The sequence below is a fragment of the Nematolebias whitei genome, chromosome 14, assembly GCF_014905685.2.
Source record: "Nematolebias whitei isolate Nwh7 chromosome 14, NemWhi1, whole genome shotgun sequence".
NCBI lineage: Eukaryota > Metazoa > Chordata > Actinopteri > Cyprinodontiformes > Rivulidae > Nematolebias > Nematolebias whitei.
This window is the reverse complement of record NC_056511.1, coordinates 30,834,613-30,848,557: the sequence shown is the minus strand read 5'-3', so window position 1 is coordinate 30,848,557 and position 13,945 is coordinate 30,834,613. Positions and strand designations below refer to the sequence as shown.

The 13,945-nt window shown below is 40.6% G+C and overlaps 2 protein-coding genes across 2 annotated transcripts in view; one reads left to right on the top strand and one right to left on the bottom strand.

Annotated features, from left to right (window-relative positions):
• Positions 1-6,735: 6,735 nt before the first annotated feature.
• On the bottom strand, positions 6,736-8,988 carry c14h11orf54 (chromosome 14 C11orf54 homolog). The gene is made up of 8 exons (XM_037687450.1): positions 8,880-8,988; positions 8,698-8,796; positions 8,481-8,554; positions 8,286-8,387; positions 7,488-7,664; positions 7,224-7,373; positions 7,016-7,132; positions 6,736-6,921 (listed from the first exon to the last, which is right to left on the bottom strand). The coding sequence occupies exons 1-8, from the start codon at positions 8,944-8,946 to the stop codon at positions 6,748-6,750; spliced, it is 960 nt and encodes a 319-aa protein (XP_037543378.1). The 5' UTR covers positions 8,947-8,988; the 3' UTR covers positions 6,736-6,747.
• A 1,669-nt stretch (positions 8,989-10,657) lies between these two features.
• Positions 10,658-13,945, top strand: part of LOC119420077 (hepatoma-derived growth factor-related protein 2) — a 7,781-nt gene continuing 4,493 nt past the window's right edge. The window contains exons 1-4 of the mRNA XM_037687449.1: positions 10,658-10,785; positions 10,862-11,135; positions 11,207-11,334; positions 12,526-12,562. Of these exons, the coding sequence (XP_037543377.1) occupies positions 10,730-10,785; positions 10,862-11,135; positions 11,207-11,334; positions 12,526-12,562 (495 nt within the window). The 5' untranslated portion in view covers positions 10,658-10,729. The remainder of the gene's footprint in view (positions 10,786-10,861; positions 11,136-11,206; positions 11,335-12,525; positions 12,563-13,945) is intronic.

Here is a 13,945-nt window from a genome sequence, read left to right as displayed (position 1 = left end):
GGTAATGGTCAGAAGATGGCGCCATTTGTCCAACAGCCACATCATTTTTGAGTCTTCTTACAATTAAAAGTACATGAAATTAAACTGTTATATTTCTCTCATTGTTTCTTTAAAACAGAATCAAACATGCCAGCTCGAAGGAAAAACAAGAAATGCACATGGTCAATGAGTACATCATTTAGTTTTAAGTAGAAAGTGTAAAAATATCAAAGAATATATACCATTTAATTGTTGCAAAAAGCTGAAAAAATATATTAATTGTAAACAATACAAACTGTCTATTGCTGTGAAATTTATGGTAAATTTAAAATGACAGAATTTCTGAGTAGGTCTAGTATTTTTATAAATACTTTATAGGGTCTTTACAACTATTGTTTGCCATAAACCACAATAGATGTTTTTTTGGTTAAACTGTGCCTTTTGATCTTTAAATGTAAAACTTCTTAAATTCATTTTCATTAAGTAAGACAAAGTTTTGTAATTAAGTTTTACTGATTTTCTATGAGTGATTTTAAAATATATAAACCGGATTCCAAAAAAGTTGGGACACTAAACAAATTGTGAATAAAAACTGAATGCAATGATGTGGAGATGGCAAATGACAATATTTTATTCGTAATACAACATAGATGACAGATCAGAGTAAATGTAACATTTTAAAGGAAAAACATGTTGATTCAAAACTTCACAGTGTCAACAAATCCCAAAAAAGTTGGGACAAGTAGCAATAAGTGGCTGGAAAAAATTGAGCATATAATTGAGCATATAATGAACAGCTGGAAAACCAATTAGCACTAATTAGGTCAACTGACAACATGATTGGGTATAAAAAGAGCTTCTCAGAGTGTCAGTGTCTCTCAGAAGCCAAGATGGTAAGAGGATCACCAATTCCACCATTGTTGCGCAGAAAGATAGTGCAGCAATACCAGAATGGTGTTACCCAGCGTAAAATAGCAAAGACTTTTAAGTTATCATCATCAACCATGCATAACATCATCAAAAGATTCAGAGAATCTGGAACAATCGTTGTGTGTAAGGGTCAAAACCGTAAAACTCTACTGGATGCTCGGGATCTCCGGGCCCTTAAACATCACTGCACCTCAAACAGGAATGCCACTGTCAAGGAAATAACAGAATGGGCTCAGGAATACTTCCAGAAAGCATTGGCAGTGAACACAATCCACCGTGCCATCCGCCGTTGCCAGCTGAAACTCTACAGTGCAAAGAGGAAGCCATTTCTAAGCAAGCTCCACAAGCTCAGACGTTTGCACTGGGCCAGGGGTCATTTAAAATGGAGTGTGGCAAAATGGAAGACTGTTCTGTGGTCAGATGAGTCACGATTTGAAGTTCTTTATGGAACACTGGGATGCAATGTCATCCGGACCAGAGAGGACAAGGATAGCCCAAGTTGTTATTAATGCTCCGTTCAGAAGCCTGCATCATTGATGGTATGGGGTTGCATGAGCGCTTGTGGCATGGGCAGCTTGCATGTCTGGAAAGGCACCATTAATGCAGAGAACTATGTTCAGGTTCTACAACAACATATGCTCCCATCTAGACGTCATCTCTTTCAGGGAAGACCCTGCATTTTTCAACACGATAATGCCAGACCACATTCTGCAGCAATCACAACATCATGGTTACGTAGGAGAAGGATCCAGGTACTGAAATGGCCAGCCTGCAGTCCAGATCTTTCACCTATAGAGAACATTTGGCACATCATAAAGAGGAAGGTGCGACAAAGAAGGCCCAAGACGATTGAACAGTTACAGGCCTGTATTAGACATGAATGGGAGAGCATTCCTATTTCTAAACTTGAGAAACTGGTCTCCTCTGTCCCAGACGTCTGTTGAGTGTTGTAAGAAGAAGGGGGGATGCCACACAGTGGTAAAAATGGACTTGTCCCAACTTTTTTGGGATTTGTTGACGCCATGAAATTTGGAAACAACAGATTTTTCCCTTAAAATGATACATTCTCTCAGTTTAAACTTTTGATCTGTGATTTGTGTTCTATTCTGAATAAAATATTAGATGTTGGCACCTCCACATCATTGCATTCAGCTTTTATTCACAATTTATTTAGTGTCCCAAATTTTTTGGAATCCGGTTTGTATTTCTGGTGAGTTGTGAAGATGGAAGATGTAGTGTAGATTGCATCAGATGTATCTTTCTACTAGAGGTTAATTAAAAAAGTCATTTTGAGGGTTTTAGGGATTTTTATGATTGATAAATAAAGAGCGTTGCTATCCCACCTCAACAATCGAAACTAATCCACCCGTTTGTTTATCTGTGGTCAGATAACTGCCCAGACATTCCTCTCCCCATAAAAATCTACATCTCCTACAGGGATCCCAAGCTTTCCCATGAGGGGATAATTTAAGTTAAATTTGTATTATAGGTTCTGAACAGGGCGGCATGCTGATGCCTCTCAGCAAGCAGGTCGCTGGATCAAATCCCAGCCAGGGACCTTTCTGGGTGGAGTTTACATGTTCTCTCCGTGCATGTGTGAGTTTTCTCCATGTACTCCAGTTTCCTCCCACAGACCAAAAACATGCATGTTAGGTTGATTGGTAACTCTAAAATTGTCCATAGGTGTGAGTGAGAGAGTGAATGGTTGTCTCGTTTGTCTCTTATGTGTCCCTGTGATGGACTGGAGACCTGTCCAGGGTTTCCCCCACTTCTCTCACTGTGAGCACCAGTGACCCCCGTGACCTGAAAAGGAAGAAGCGGGTAAAGATAATGGTTCTGAACAACTGATCTGAAAGAAGAAATAAAGGTTTAATGTGTTCTCAAGTGATAATTTTCTGCATTTTGTGTAAGAGAAAATAAGTCATGGCAGTATATGGGGGAACATTTTTGTTTTGTAACTGTAGATGAACAGATGCTGCGATATATTCATCAATTAAAACGATTCTTCATTTTTCTGGACTGAATAAAACGTGCATTGAATTTAATGAAATGTAACGTGAGACGTCATTTATCTTTGACCCATCAAAATGAATGTGGTCATTTATTTTACAGAATCAAAGTTTAACATCAAACATTTACATTAATTTGGCAAAATATGAAAATAACAACATAATCAATCAGCTTTACAACCAGGAAAACCATACGGCCATGATTTTCCGTTGCTTCACCACAGACATTAATGAAAACTGTACAATTATGATCAATTATCCACACGGCGGTGGATGAGCACTTTACACAGACATTTCTAAATTATCTGGAAGGATTTCTACTTGAGAGAAGAATTTAAAGATGGAAATGAAGTTTAAAGGGAGTAAAAGATGGTGTGTGAGGGGGAGTGTTGACCAGAACCGACACTCTCCATTCGAACCCAGCTTTTCCTCGGTACGCTTGGTAGCAAACTTGACTCATTACCTCTCTGAAGATGAATCAGCAGATACGAAGTCCAGTTACGCTACCTGTCCAGCGTCTCCATAGGATGGCTGTGACTCGTCCGAAGTAGTGACGAGATTCTGTCCGACACAAGCTCACCTCAGCGAGTGGACTTCACATGAGTGGGGTCCTTCAGAAGTTCCACTCAGAGGTGGAATATGTTATAATCCAAACTCGGAAGAGCCTTATCATGGCTGGACTTCTGTTCTCCCAAACGACTTCACAGAACTGCGAACATCTCAGAACTTCTCCGCCCCCTCAGACCGGAGAACCAGGAAGTACCGGCATTTTAAAGAGCTCTATTCCCGGTCCATTTGGGAGTCCCTGATTGGTCAATATCAACCAGACAGGGGTGTGGTTTGTGACGTAAGAGGTTACTAGAAGTCAGAAAAAACAAGAATTGTTATGGAACAGATTAAACTGTTCTCAGAGACAGAGAGAGTTTTGTTTTGGCGAGTTTTAGAAACAGGTGCCAACTTCTCTGTTGACGTCTGAGAGGATGTAAACAAGACAGTTGTTCCAACACATGTCTGCTTCGACTCCTGACCTTGGAAAACGCACACTTGCTCATTCAAAGACAGAAATCAGAAAATGCATAAAAATCTGTAACAGGCCTTAACATGAATTCTACTTTGCATAAGCAACTAAAAAATCATTGTTACTGTTTTACAGTTAATAAAATTGATTAGTTCACTGTAACATCTAAAATGTTTGAACTAAAACACTTTGATTATCAAACATTTGTAAAACAGGAATGATAATAGAAAAGAGAGTGTTCTTTCACTTGAATTTTCAAGAAAGAAAGTCTCAGGATGGGTGAACCTGTATTTCTGGATTCAAATCAATGAAATGACAGTTTCTGTCCCACAAGGTTCTTAAGGTCAAGGGTTTTGACCTTAGGCTTAGTTTTGACATCAGGTTAAGTTCACTACATAACTCTGGTTCTGAAAAACTGGTTCTATTACAACAATAAAGTATTTCCTATTTAACCAAAAACTTTGCCCAAATTCTGTCCTGTGCTTCAACTACTCACTACTAGAGCTGTCATTTCTAAACCGAACCCTGGCCCGGATCGAACCGGATTAGGGCCGGTCCGGGCCATTATAATGTGATTATTGTGCGGGCCGGTCTCGGGCTTTGATGCGGTTTTACGAATCATACAGCAGAAATAAAACTAAGAATGCACAATGTAAAATTGTGTAAATCTACTTGTAGAGGAGGAAGCAGTAAGTTTATATGTTGAGAGGAAGAAAGAAGAGTGCAGCAGTTAATCAGACTGTGGAAAAGATCGCTGGCGCATTAATTGCACACGTGGGCTCAGGCTTCTGTGGTTTTACCAATCAAAACAGCACAAATAAAACTAAATGCACAATATAAAACTGTGTTAATCTACTTGAGGAGGAGGCAGGTCAGTCCAACCGGACAGTTTAAAAAAGTCGCATTAAGCTCAGATTGACACCTGTCATCGGCTGCGAGCGTCCGCTGACCCGCCGGTTGAAATGGACTTGCGATACTGTCCAGGGTGTACCCCACCTCTCGCACAGTGACTGCTGGACATGGGCACCAGCGACCCCCGCTACCCGAAAAGGAAGAAGCGGGTAAAGATAATGCATGGATGGATTTGCTGATCACCAGTTGCATCCGTCTCCGCACCTGCTGTCGTCTGCAGTGAAGGAAGTAGCATCTACAAAAGCCGAAGCGAGCAGCTCAATTAAAATAAACTTGTTCTATATTTTTCCAAATAATTTTGCTCTAAAAATATTTTTGTTCATCTGTATAATGAGCCTATCTTTAGAGATGATTTTTTAGGCTATTTGTTTTGTATGTTAATATCCATTTGGTGACATGTTAATAAAAATAAATCATATTTCATTCATTACGTTTTTAAAACTATGTCAAACTGATTTGCTTACAAAAGCAGTAAAAGCTTAATTTTTTTTTTTTCGGGTTTGGCTAATTACGGGTAATCTGTTGGGTCCAGGTACGGCTCGGAAAAAAACTACAGCCTCGGGAAGGATTTATTAGGCCCGAATGCAACTCTACTCACTAGACTCATGTTCAGGCTGCTGTTTATCCATCCATCCATCCATTATCTTTACCTGTTTATTCCATTTTGGGTCACAGGGGTCGCTGGTGCCCATGTCCAGCAATCACTGTGCGAGGGGCGGGATACACCCTGGACGGGTCGCAAGTCCATCACAGGGCCACATAGAGACAAACGAGACAAACAACCATTCACTCTCTCACTCACACCTAGGGACAATTTAGAGTTACCAATCAGCCTAACATGCATGTTTTTGGTCTGTGGGAGGAAACCGGAGTACCCGGAGAAAACCCACGCATGCACGGAGAGAACATGCAAACTCCACCCAGAAAGGCCCCTGGACCGGGGTTTGAACCAAGGACCTGCTCGCTGAGAGGCAGCAGCTCTACCAGTTGCGCCATCGTGCTGCCCGGCTGCTGTTTAATATATCATTATTTTACATTATTAGTGATTAGTTTAGTGTATATCTTAGCATATCTTTGATCCTTTACGGTTTCTTTTTACACTTTATATTTTTGCTATTTTGGGGTATAACTGGGACCTTGAGTACACAATTTTGTTCCATCTCATGTACCACATGTGATGCGAACGACAATAAAGAACCTTGAACTAATTATTAGTAATAATAAAAAAGGAATTACAAAAACAGTCAAAGGGCATAAAAATATATTTAGATTTGCTCATGTATAAATTCAAGTATCTTTATTGTCATTCACATCATGTGGTACATGAGGTGGAACGAAATTGTCTACTCAAGGTCCCAGTTACACCCAAAATAGCAAAAAATATAAAGATAAGAACCAGTATCTGATTGGTACTGGTAATATTTCACTTGGTAACAATTTAATATCAAATTTTGCAGCATCATACACCTCCACTTGGAGCACGCTGTGGTAATCTTTCTCCAGATCCACAAAACACATGAGGACTGGACCATCACACTCCCATGAGCCCCTCAGCAACATTTTTCCAGTTTGATTATTGAATATTAAAGCATTTAGTACAAACTCATAAGTGTCCTAATTAGAAAACTCAGTCAAAGTGCCATTAGGCTGGAACTAAAGCTCATTAAGTTGGTTAGTTGGTTGGTTAACAGTCACGTCTCTCATTTTTAGTTTCTTTATTCATAAATTTAAAACAATTCTCCAACGTCAAATGAAAAAACATTCAAGCCACTAAATTACAATGATTTATTTTAATAACTCTACTTTTGTTACCTCACAAAAATATTAAATTTGATTTAAAATGAAGCTAAATCCTTCTAGCTAAAACACAACCCATATTTTCAGTGGGATTTAAGGTTTTCAGTCCCGCCCGACAGCGTGCGTCTCGTCGGGCCTGTCGATGCGATACACGAACTCTGCAGGCACGAAGTAGCCCAAGTACTCCACGCTGTCGGGCGTCGTGTCGATGTAGTAGTGACCGCCTTCACCGTGGTGGCTGAAGCAGTGGGTGTGCTCCACACGCAGGTCCAAGCCCTGAACATTGCACAAAGAAGCACGTTTTAATAAGAAAGCACCAGATAGTAGGAGCATCAACAGATCCCAGTGGACACGCGGCTCCGTCACTCACAGGGTCTCGGGACACGAGCACAGACTGGCAGATGAGCGGAGCGCTGACCTCGAAGTGCTTCAGCCAGCTGTTGACGTCATCGTTGGTGTTGAGGGGGCACGCCGAGAACTCTCTTGGCTTTCAGTGATTCCAACCCAGAGAAATAAATCAGTGTGCATGACTTTCAGCAGCTTTCTATGATCTGATCTGAGCGGGGCTCAGGATTTACCATGATGTGGATCTTAGCCTTCCCTTTCTGGATGATGAAAGTGCCTCCAAGGGCGAGACTTTTCTCAGGGTAGTGAGCTTCCAGAGTCGTTCTCAGGGCCGTTACTAGACTGTTGCTTCCCGTCCTCCTTTTGGCTCGCACCTCGATGACCTGGAAGAGCACTCATGGGAAAGGGCTAAAGTTACTGCATCAGCTGATGTAGTGATGACTTTGCATTTTTATGAGAAACCGGTCTTCATTCACTCACTGAGAGTTCTTGTTTACCTTTCCAGGCTTCCCTTCACAGGCATACAGATTCCCCAGCAGCCCAAAGCTGCAGTCTGAGAATTTGTCGCCATATTTTTCCTGCAGACACCGACCATCATCCGGGTTGACCGAGGCGAAGTAGCTGCAGTTCACCGCCGGTCTTCCTTCTGCTTCAGTCAGAACTAGAGGCATCAGCTGCAAACGAGAGAGTTTCTGAATTTTAAACTGCTCTTCAACTATTTCAGATTATCCACATCTTTATTATTCAGCCTAAGGTACTGTATTTTTCAGACAATAAAGCACAATATCAATAAATGGGTCTGTTTTCATACATAAGGCGCATTAAGCAAAACAAAACAGTCAAATAAGTCAAACTTTATTCAACTCATTCACAATAACCTCATAAAATTGGTTCGAGGTCAGCAAGCACAACCAGAATAAGGCACACTGGATTATAAGGCTCACTGTTGATTTCTGAGGAAATTAAAGGATTTTAAGTGTGCCTTATAGTTCAAAAAATACTGTAAGTGTTTCAGTATGTTAACGCAGTGAATCCTGCTGTCTGTCAGAATTTGCTTCATTACAAACAGTAATTACTAACGTGCAGCTCAGTTACACACAGTTAAGGAGCATTAAAGCCCCACAAATGGATTTAAGCTAATTACTTACCCCCTAAGAGGCAAAAATTTAGGCTTTTAGGAGTTTGCAAAAGCCATCAGGTCAGCAGTGTGTACAAGTTGTGTAATACTTGTGAGATTTAGTATTTGCAAATCTACACATTGCACCAAATATATGTTTTAAATCTAAAGTATTTACCTCTGCATTCATCCCAATGATTCTGGATGGGGCAGCTGCTGCACCGAGGATGAAAGCTCCTGGCAACTCCAGCTCCTTCGATACAGTGTTCATGTTGTACTCCTGGAATAAGGAAGGACAAAGTGACAGGTCCTTTCATTGGAAGTCAGCATAAAAATGTCTGCCTGTGGTGCTCTCATTAAACAAAGAAATTACTTTGTGCTTTTTAACCAAAGGGACTAAATAGGGTACGCCCCCGACATCAGTAATTCGAGGATTTCCACACAGGCCTGCAGCACAGAACAGAGTAAAGATGTCACTGATGTGGCAGGGTGGAATAAATGCATATTAAACGTTTCGTGAGTTTTTGTCTGCTATTTTGCAACTAGGTGTGCAACAAAACATAAAAAAATATGAAGATGAAGTACTCTACCTTTGACAGGAAACTGGAAGGGCTCCTTGGTCAGATCTGGACACTCCACAACACTCACCTGAACTTCTGCAAAATTGCCCTCCAGCCCAGCCTGTAGTACTGCAGCCAACAAGCAGTATTATGAACATATTAAGGCCATGCCTGCGTCATTGTTGTCTTCATTTCAGAGCTCAAGTCCTTACCTCCTCGCAGCTCATCCAGAGACGGGGCGTAAAGCTGAACTTTTTCAGTTTTGCTGATTTCTGCCATAACTCTACGGGAGCTGGTGAAGAGTGGACTCTGAGACTGAAAGGAAGGAAGGAGGTCATGTCCGAACAAAGAGGAAATACCGACAAGATAGTTACTGTGTCTGGATATATGGCTACGATTTGATCTTTTTAGCATTAATGCTCATACTTAAGTCAATATTTTATGATGCTTTGTGGTCTATTCAACTGGCAGCCTGGGGGCCAAATCAGACCCATGGGTGAGCTCAGTTCGGCCCACCAATGGGTTCAGTTTTAAATAAAACTAGATTTTAAATCAAAAAACAAATTTACTTAATGAGAATAACTGCTGGATCTTCAGTAACTGTGGGCCCCTGAGCAATTTAGTTGAATAGCTGGTCTAGATAACATCATGCCTACTTCCAGTTCGTTGATCTAGACCAGGGGTCTCCAACTTTTATATTAAAAGAGCCATTTCTGCACCTTTCGTTCACTAACTTAAATGTGTCCAGAGCTGCAAAACCTGCTACAATTGTCATAATCAACTGGTGGCCCGTGGGCCACTTTGTTTGTTAGATGGGGCTTCTTCCTTTTCGGGTTGCAGGGGGTCACTGGTCCCCATATCCATGTCACAAGTCCATCACAGAAGACTGGATTCTTGTAAAAATAAAAAATAAATCCATATATATTATTTTGTCTTTTTTTTAAACTAAAACAACAAACTGTGCAGGCTTATATGTTTATTTTTTAATTGTAGAGAAATTGAGTATTCTACTTGGAAAAAATAAAGTTAAAGTGAGTATGATCTACTCTGTGTATTAGTACTAGAATCCACATATTTTCAAAGGAAATGAAAGGAATACTGCTAAAATTGGTCATTTTTTGTTGTGGGTATAAAATACTATAAAATTCAGTTTTATGTTGGTCAAAGCTTGAAAGAGCCACTGCGGAGGGACCAAAGGGCCACATGTGACTCCAGAGCCGCAGGTTGCAGACCCCTGGTCTAGACTTAAGTCTAAACATCTACTCATGTTTCAGCTGTGCTCTGCAGTCATTCCAACACCTTCAACAGTAGAACGATTTTACGCATGCGTATTAATAACTGCAGATTTATTTCTTGTATTTTTAGTTGTTTTTTTTGTTTTTGTTTTTGGGGGGGGGGGGGGTGCTTTAACTTTTAGTTTATGTACACAAAATAGCAAATGTGTCTGCTCACATTCATTCCATTTGACCCCGTTCATCAATTACTATCTTTATTTTAAATTTCAAGTTTATGTAGATCTGCAGTAGAATGATGCAAAAGACATAAGGTTGTAATACAGAGCATAAACATTATTACTACATATTTACAAAATTAAATGCATATTATATACATTATATTTGTTTCAATGATTGTAGCTTTTTAACAAGCATTTCGCTCCAGTTCGATGTCTATCAACCTATACCGGAAGTAGAAGAAGGACTGCTCTCGTCTCCGATTTTGCTTTTTTCCTCCTTGTTGCTGATTGGTCAGATGACGGTGTCGTCACAAATACTTCCTGGTTTTTCCTGGGCGCGTAGCAGCGTGGTTTGTCATTGTTGTTTTGGTGCTGCAGCACGTTACATTTATACACATTACACATGAGCCAGGCGTTTATTAAACACGGAAGCTAATTGTTTTTAGTTTTGGAGCATTTTTGCTGTTTTAATTTCTCGTTTTATTAGCATGCTGGCTAACTGTTGCTAGCACGATGTCCAAAGACCCATACGCGGATTAGAGTGATTGTTTTCAATAGAGGTTACAGTGAAGTCTCGTTACGTTGACTGGAACGATTAAATTATAGTAAATGAAGAAAGTGGCGCCTGTGGGTCAGAACAGAGATGTGGATGAAGCCAGCAACAGGTAGGGAGAGATTCTGTCCTACACATGACCAAAGTACTCCTGCAGTCTGACCTAATCTTCATGTGTCTCTCCTCAGTGATTCTGGGGACAGCATATTCATCACACAGAAAACCATACCTGAAGCGATACGACCAAGGGGGGAGAACCGCCCCCACCTGTCCCCATTCTGCACCCAGGAAGAACTAGCAGATCATGAGGATGAAGCTGCTTCATCATCTTCCGACGTGGAATCCAAGACAAACAGAAAGCAAAAGAAAAGGGTTCTCGGAGTACCCACGTTCAACTTCTCTTTTCTCTCTAAGGGGAAGAGGCAGACTGATTTAACTCGTGATAAGATCAAAAAACTCCATGTAAGATATACAAATATATGTCAATAATGTAAAACTACCAAATCATGCAAATGTTATTTATCTATGTGCAGAGTTATGTGATTGGAGGATTCTTCAAATCCAGCCAAGAGCTGTGGAAGAGCTATGAAAGAGGAGAGGATATGACAGAATCGTTACCAACTGTTGACGTGGACGGGGAGTGTATGTCTCCAATACCAGAGTAAGATTAAAAATGGCCCACATTTATATCAATGTTTTCTTTTTTCTTTAAGCGTCGCCTTCAGGAGTCTCCACAGTAAGTCATCGTCCTCCACTTCTGTCCTCTGTATCCTCTGTCCTCACTCCAACTACCTCCATGTCCTCTCTAACTGCATCCATATATCTCCTCTTTGTCTTTTTCCTGGCAGCTGCATTTCTATCATCCTTCTACCAGTATACCCACTGTCCCTCCTCTGGACATGTCCAAACCATCTCAGTCTGGCCTCTAACTTTATCTCCCAGTTGTTCAACCTGTGCTGTACCTCTGATGATCTCATTCCTAATCTTATCCATCCTTGTCACGCCTAAGAAGAACCTCAACATCTTCATTTCTGCCACTTCCAGTTCTTTCTCTTGTCTGCCACTGTCTCCAAACCTAACATAACTGGTCTCACACCACTGTCTTGTAAATGTTTCCTTTGACCTGTGTTGCCACACTTTTGTCACAAATCACTCCTAATACTTTTCGCCATCGACTCCATCCTGCCTGGACTCTCTTCTTCACCTCTTTACAACACTTTGAGTTCCTTTCAAACTCTGTTTTTTTTAAAGCCTTGTTTGCACAAATGCTATTAAGGGTTTAGAGCTCATATCAGGGTATGTGTTTGTAGCATGAGTCACAAAATTTGCTTTTAAGCACTTAACCATACAATGTCCAGCTAAAACCTTTGATTTATGTTCATATTTTTAACAGTTTGTAAATTTGTACTTTTGGTCACTACTTACTTTTATGTACGAGAAGAACCGGTCTACCATGTGTCTCTTCTTCATACCTGTTTTTAGTTTTATATTCTACATTTTAAGTTCTGTGTAATTTATGGTTGTAATTAGTTAAAATGAAACATCTTGTTTTTATTTATAATACGAGGGTTGATGAAGTGGACCATTTGTTTAAGTCATTTTTTTAGAGGCTGATGTTAATGAATGGTTTCTTGCATGAGTGGCTTTTTATTTAAAAAAAACAATAATAAAAATGTGTGTTTTTGTTTAGAACTGACTCTGGTGTTGCATCGACATACAGCTGGTGTTCTTTTAGGCTCTTTATGAAATAGTTAGACTATAAAGGCTGTTCTGGGATCTACAGTTGACTTATTGATTTATAGATTATAAATGTTGAACTGGTCAGTAACGAAGTGCTTCTGTTCTGTTATAGAGAAGAAACGATGGAGGATGAGGACATCAAAGTGGTGGTAAGCTGGATGCTATTTTCTTAGAGCCACTTCATAAAAGACGATGACCTCGTCACAGTTTTAAAACCATCAACCAGACTGTGGATGGTCTCTGCAGAGTCTGTGTGTGTTTAAACATGATAGGTCATAAAGTCTTTGGAGCTTTTTTAAAACCTCCGTTGCAAAGTCGTGGTGGTTTATTGTGGCAGCTACCGTACTTACCGCTGTACATATTGCACTACCGTATAAGTCGCATCAGTCCAAATATGTCTAATAAAGTAGGAAAAAAACATAAATAAGTTGCATCTATTATGTGTCACCACTGACCACCTGGAAATGTGAGCCGTTGTTGTGCCAAAAATCAATTGGCTGCCAAATGGCGGCCACAGGAGCAACACGGGAGGACTTTAACAAGAATTTTACAAGATTAACACAATTATTTGTTTGCTCAACATTATAGTAAAGGTGTGTCTTAGTTTAAATTTAACGTAATAAATGCACTTTAATGGTCAAATCAGCTGCATTTCACCTGGGCGTCGCGGCGAAACGCAGCTGATTTGACGTTTGCTCCAGGAGTTCTGGAGCGAGATGAAGGGTGGGCGTCACAGGATCAGCCCTCAATTGGTTCAGATCTTACCTCGCTGACAGATCCTTTTGTGTCTCCATCAAGGATTTTAGTTCCGCAGAGGCAGAGCTTAAATGGGGGGTTCCGCAGGGGTCCATCCTGGGTCCCCTCCTATTCTCTTTATACCTGCTGCCGCTTGGTGCTATTTTCCGGAAACAACATGCCCTTCCAGTTCTATGCCGATGACTGTCAAATTTACTTCCCCCTAAGACACAATGGTACATGCTCGATTCAACCGCTGCTCGACTGCCTGGCTGACATCAGGGACTGGATGGTTTTAAACTTCTTAAGTTTCAATGAAAAGAAGTCTGAAGTCATGTTGTTCCCTCCCAACGACACAATCACAAACCACTGCATCGACCTTTCCGCTCTAACCCTGTCAGAAAAACAGAGAGTCACTAATCTGGGAGTGATAATGGACCCTTCCCTGAAGCTTAACTATCATGTAAACATGATTGTTAAATCATGCTTCTTCCAACTGAGGCGGCTGTCTAAACTGAAGCCCATATTGTCCAAAAAAAACCTGGAGACAGTAATACATGCATTCATTACATCTAGGCTTGATTACTGCAATTTGCTCCTGTTTGGTATTAGTCAGACCTCCATTGCACGACTACAACTGGTCCAGAATGCAGCAGCCTGATTTTTAACCAGTACAGGCAAAAGAGAGCACATTACACCAGTTTTGGCCTCCCTGCACTGGTTATCGGTTCACTTTCGAATCTAGTTCAAAATACTCATGTATGTCTACAAATCACTGAACAGTGTCGCCCCCCCCC

Excerpts from the sequence above, each read along its gene's own strand:
- c14h11orf54 (XM_037687450.1), bottom strand. The coding sequence starts at position 8,946 with ATGGCAGAAATCAGCAAAACTGAAAAAGTTCAGCTTTACGCCCCGTCT. Across the intron at positions 8,797-8,879 it reads TCTGGATGAGCTGCGAGGAG|TACTACAGGCTGGGCTGGAG; the intron begins GTAAGGACTTGA and ends TGTTGGCTGCAG. Across the intron at positions 6,922-7,015 it reads TGCTCGTGTCCCGAGACCCT|GGCTTGGACCTGCGTGTGGA; the intron begins GTGAGTGACGGA and ends TGCAATGTTCAG.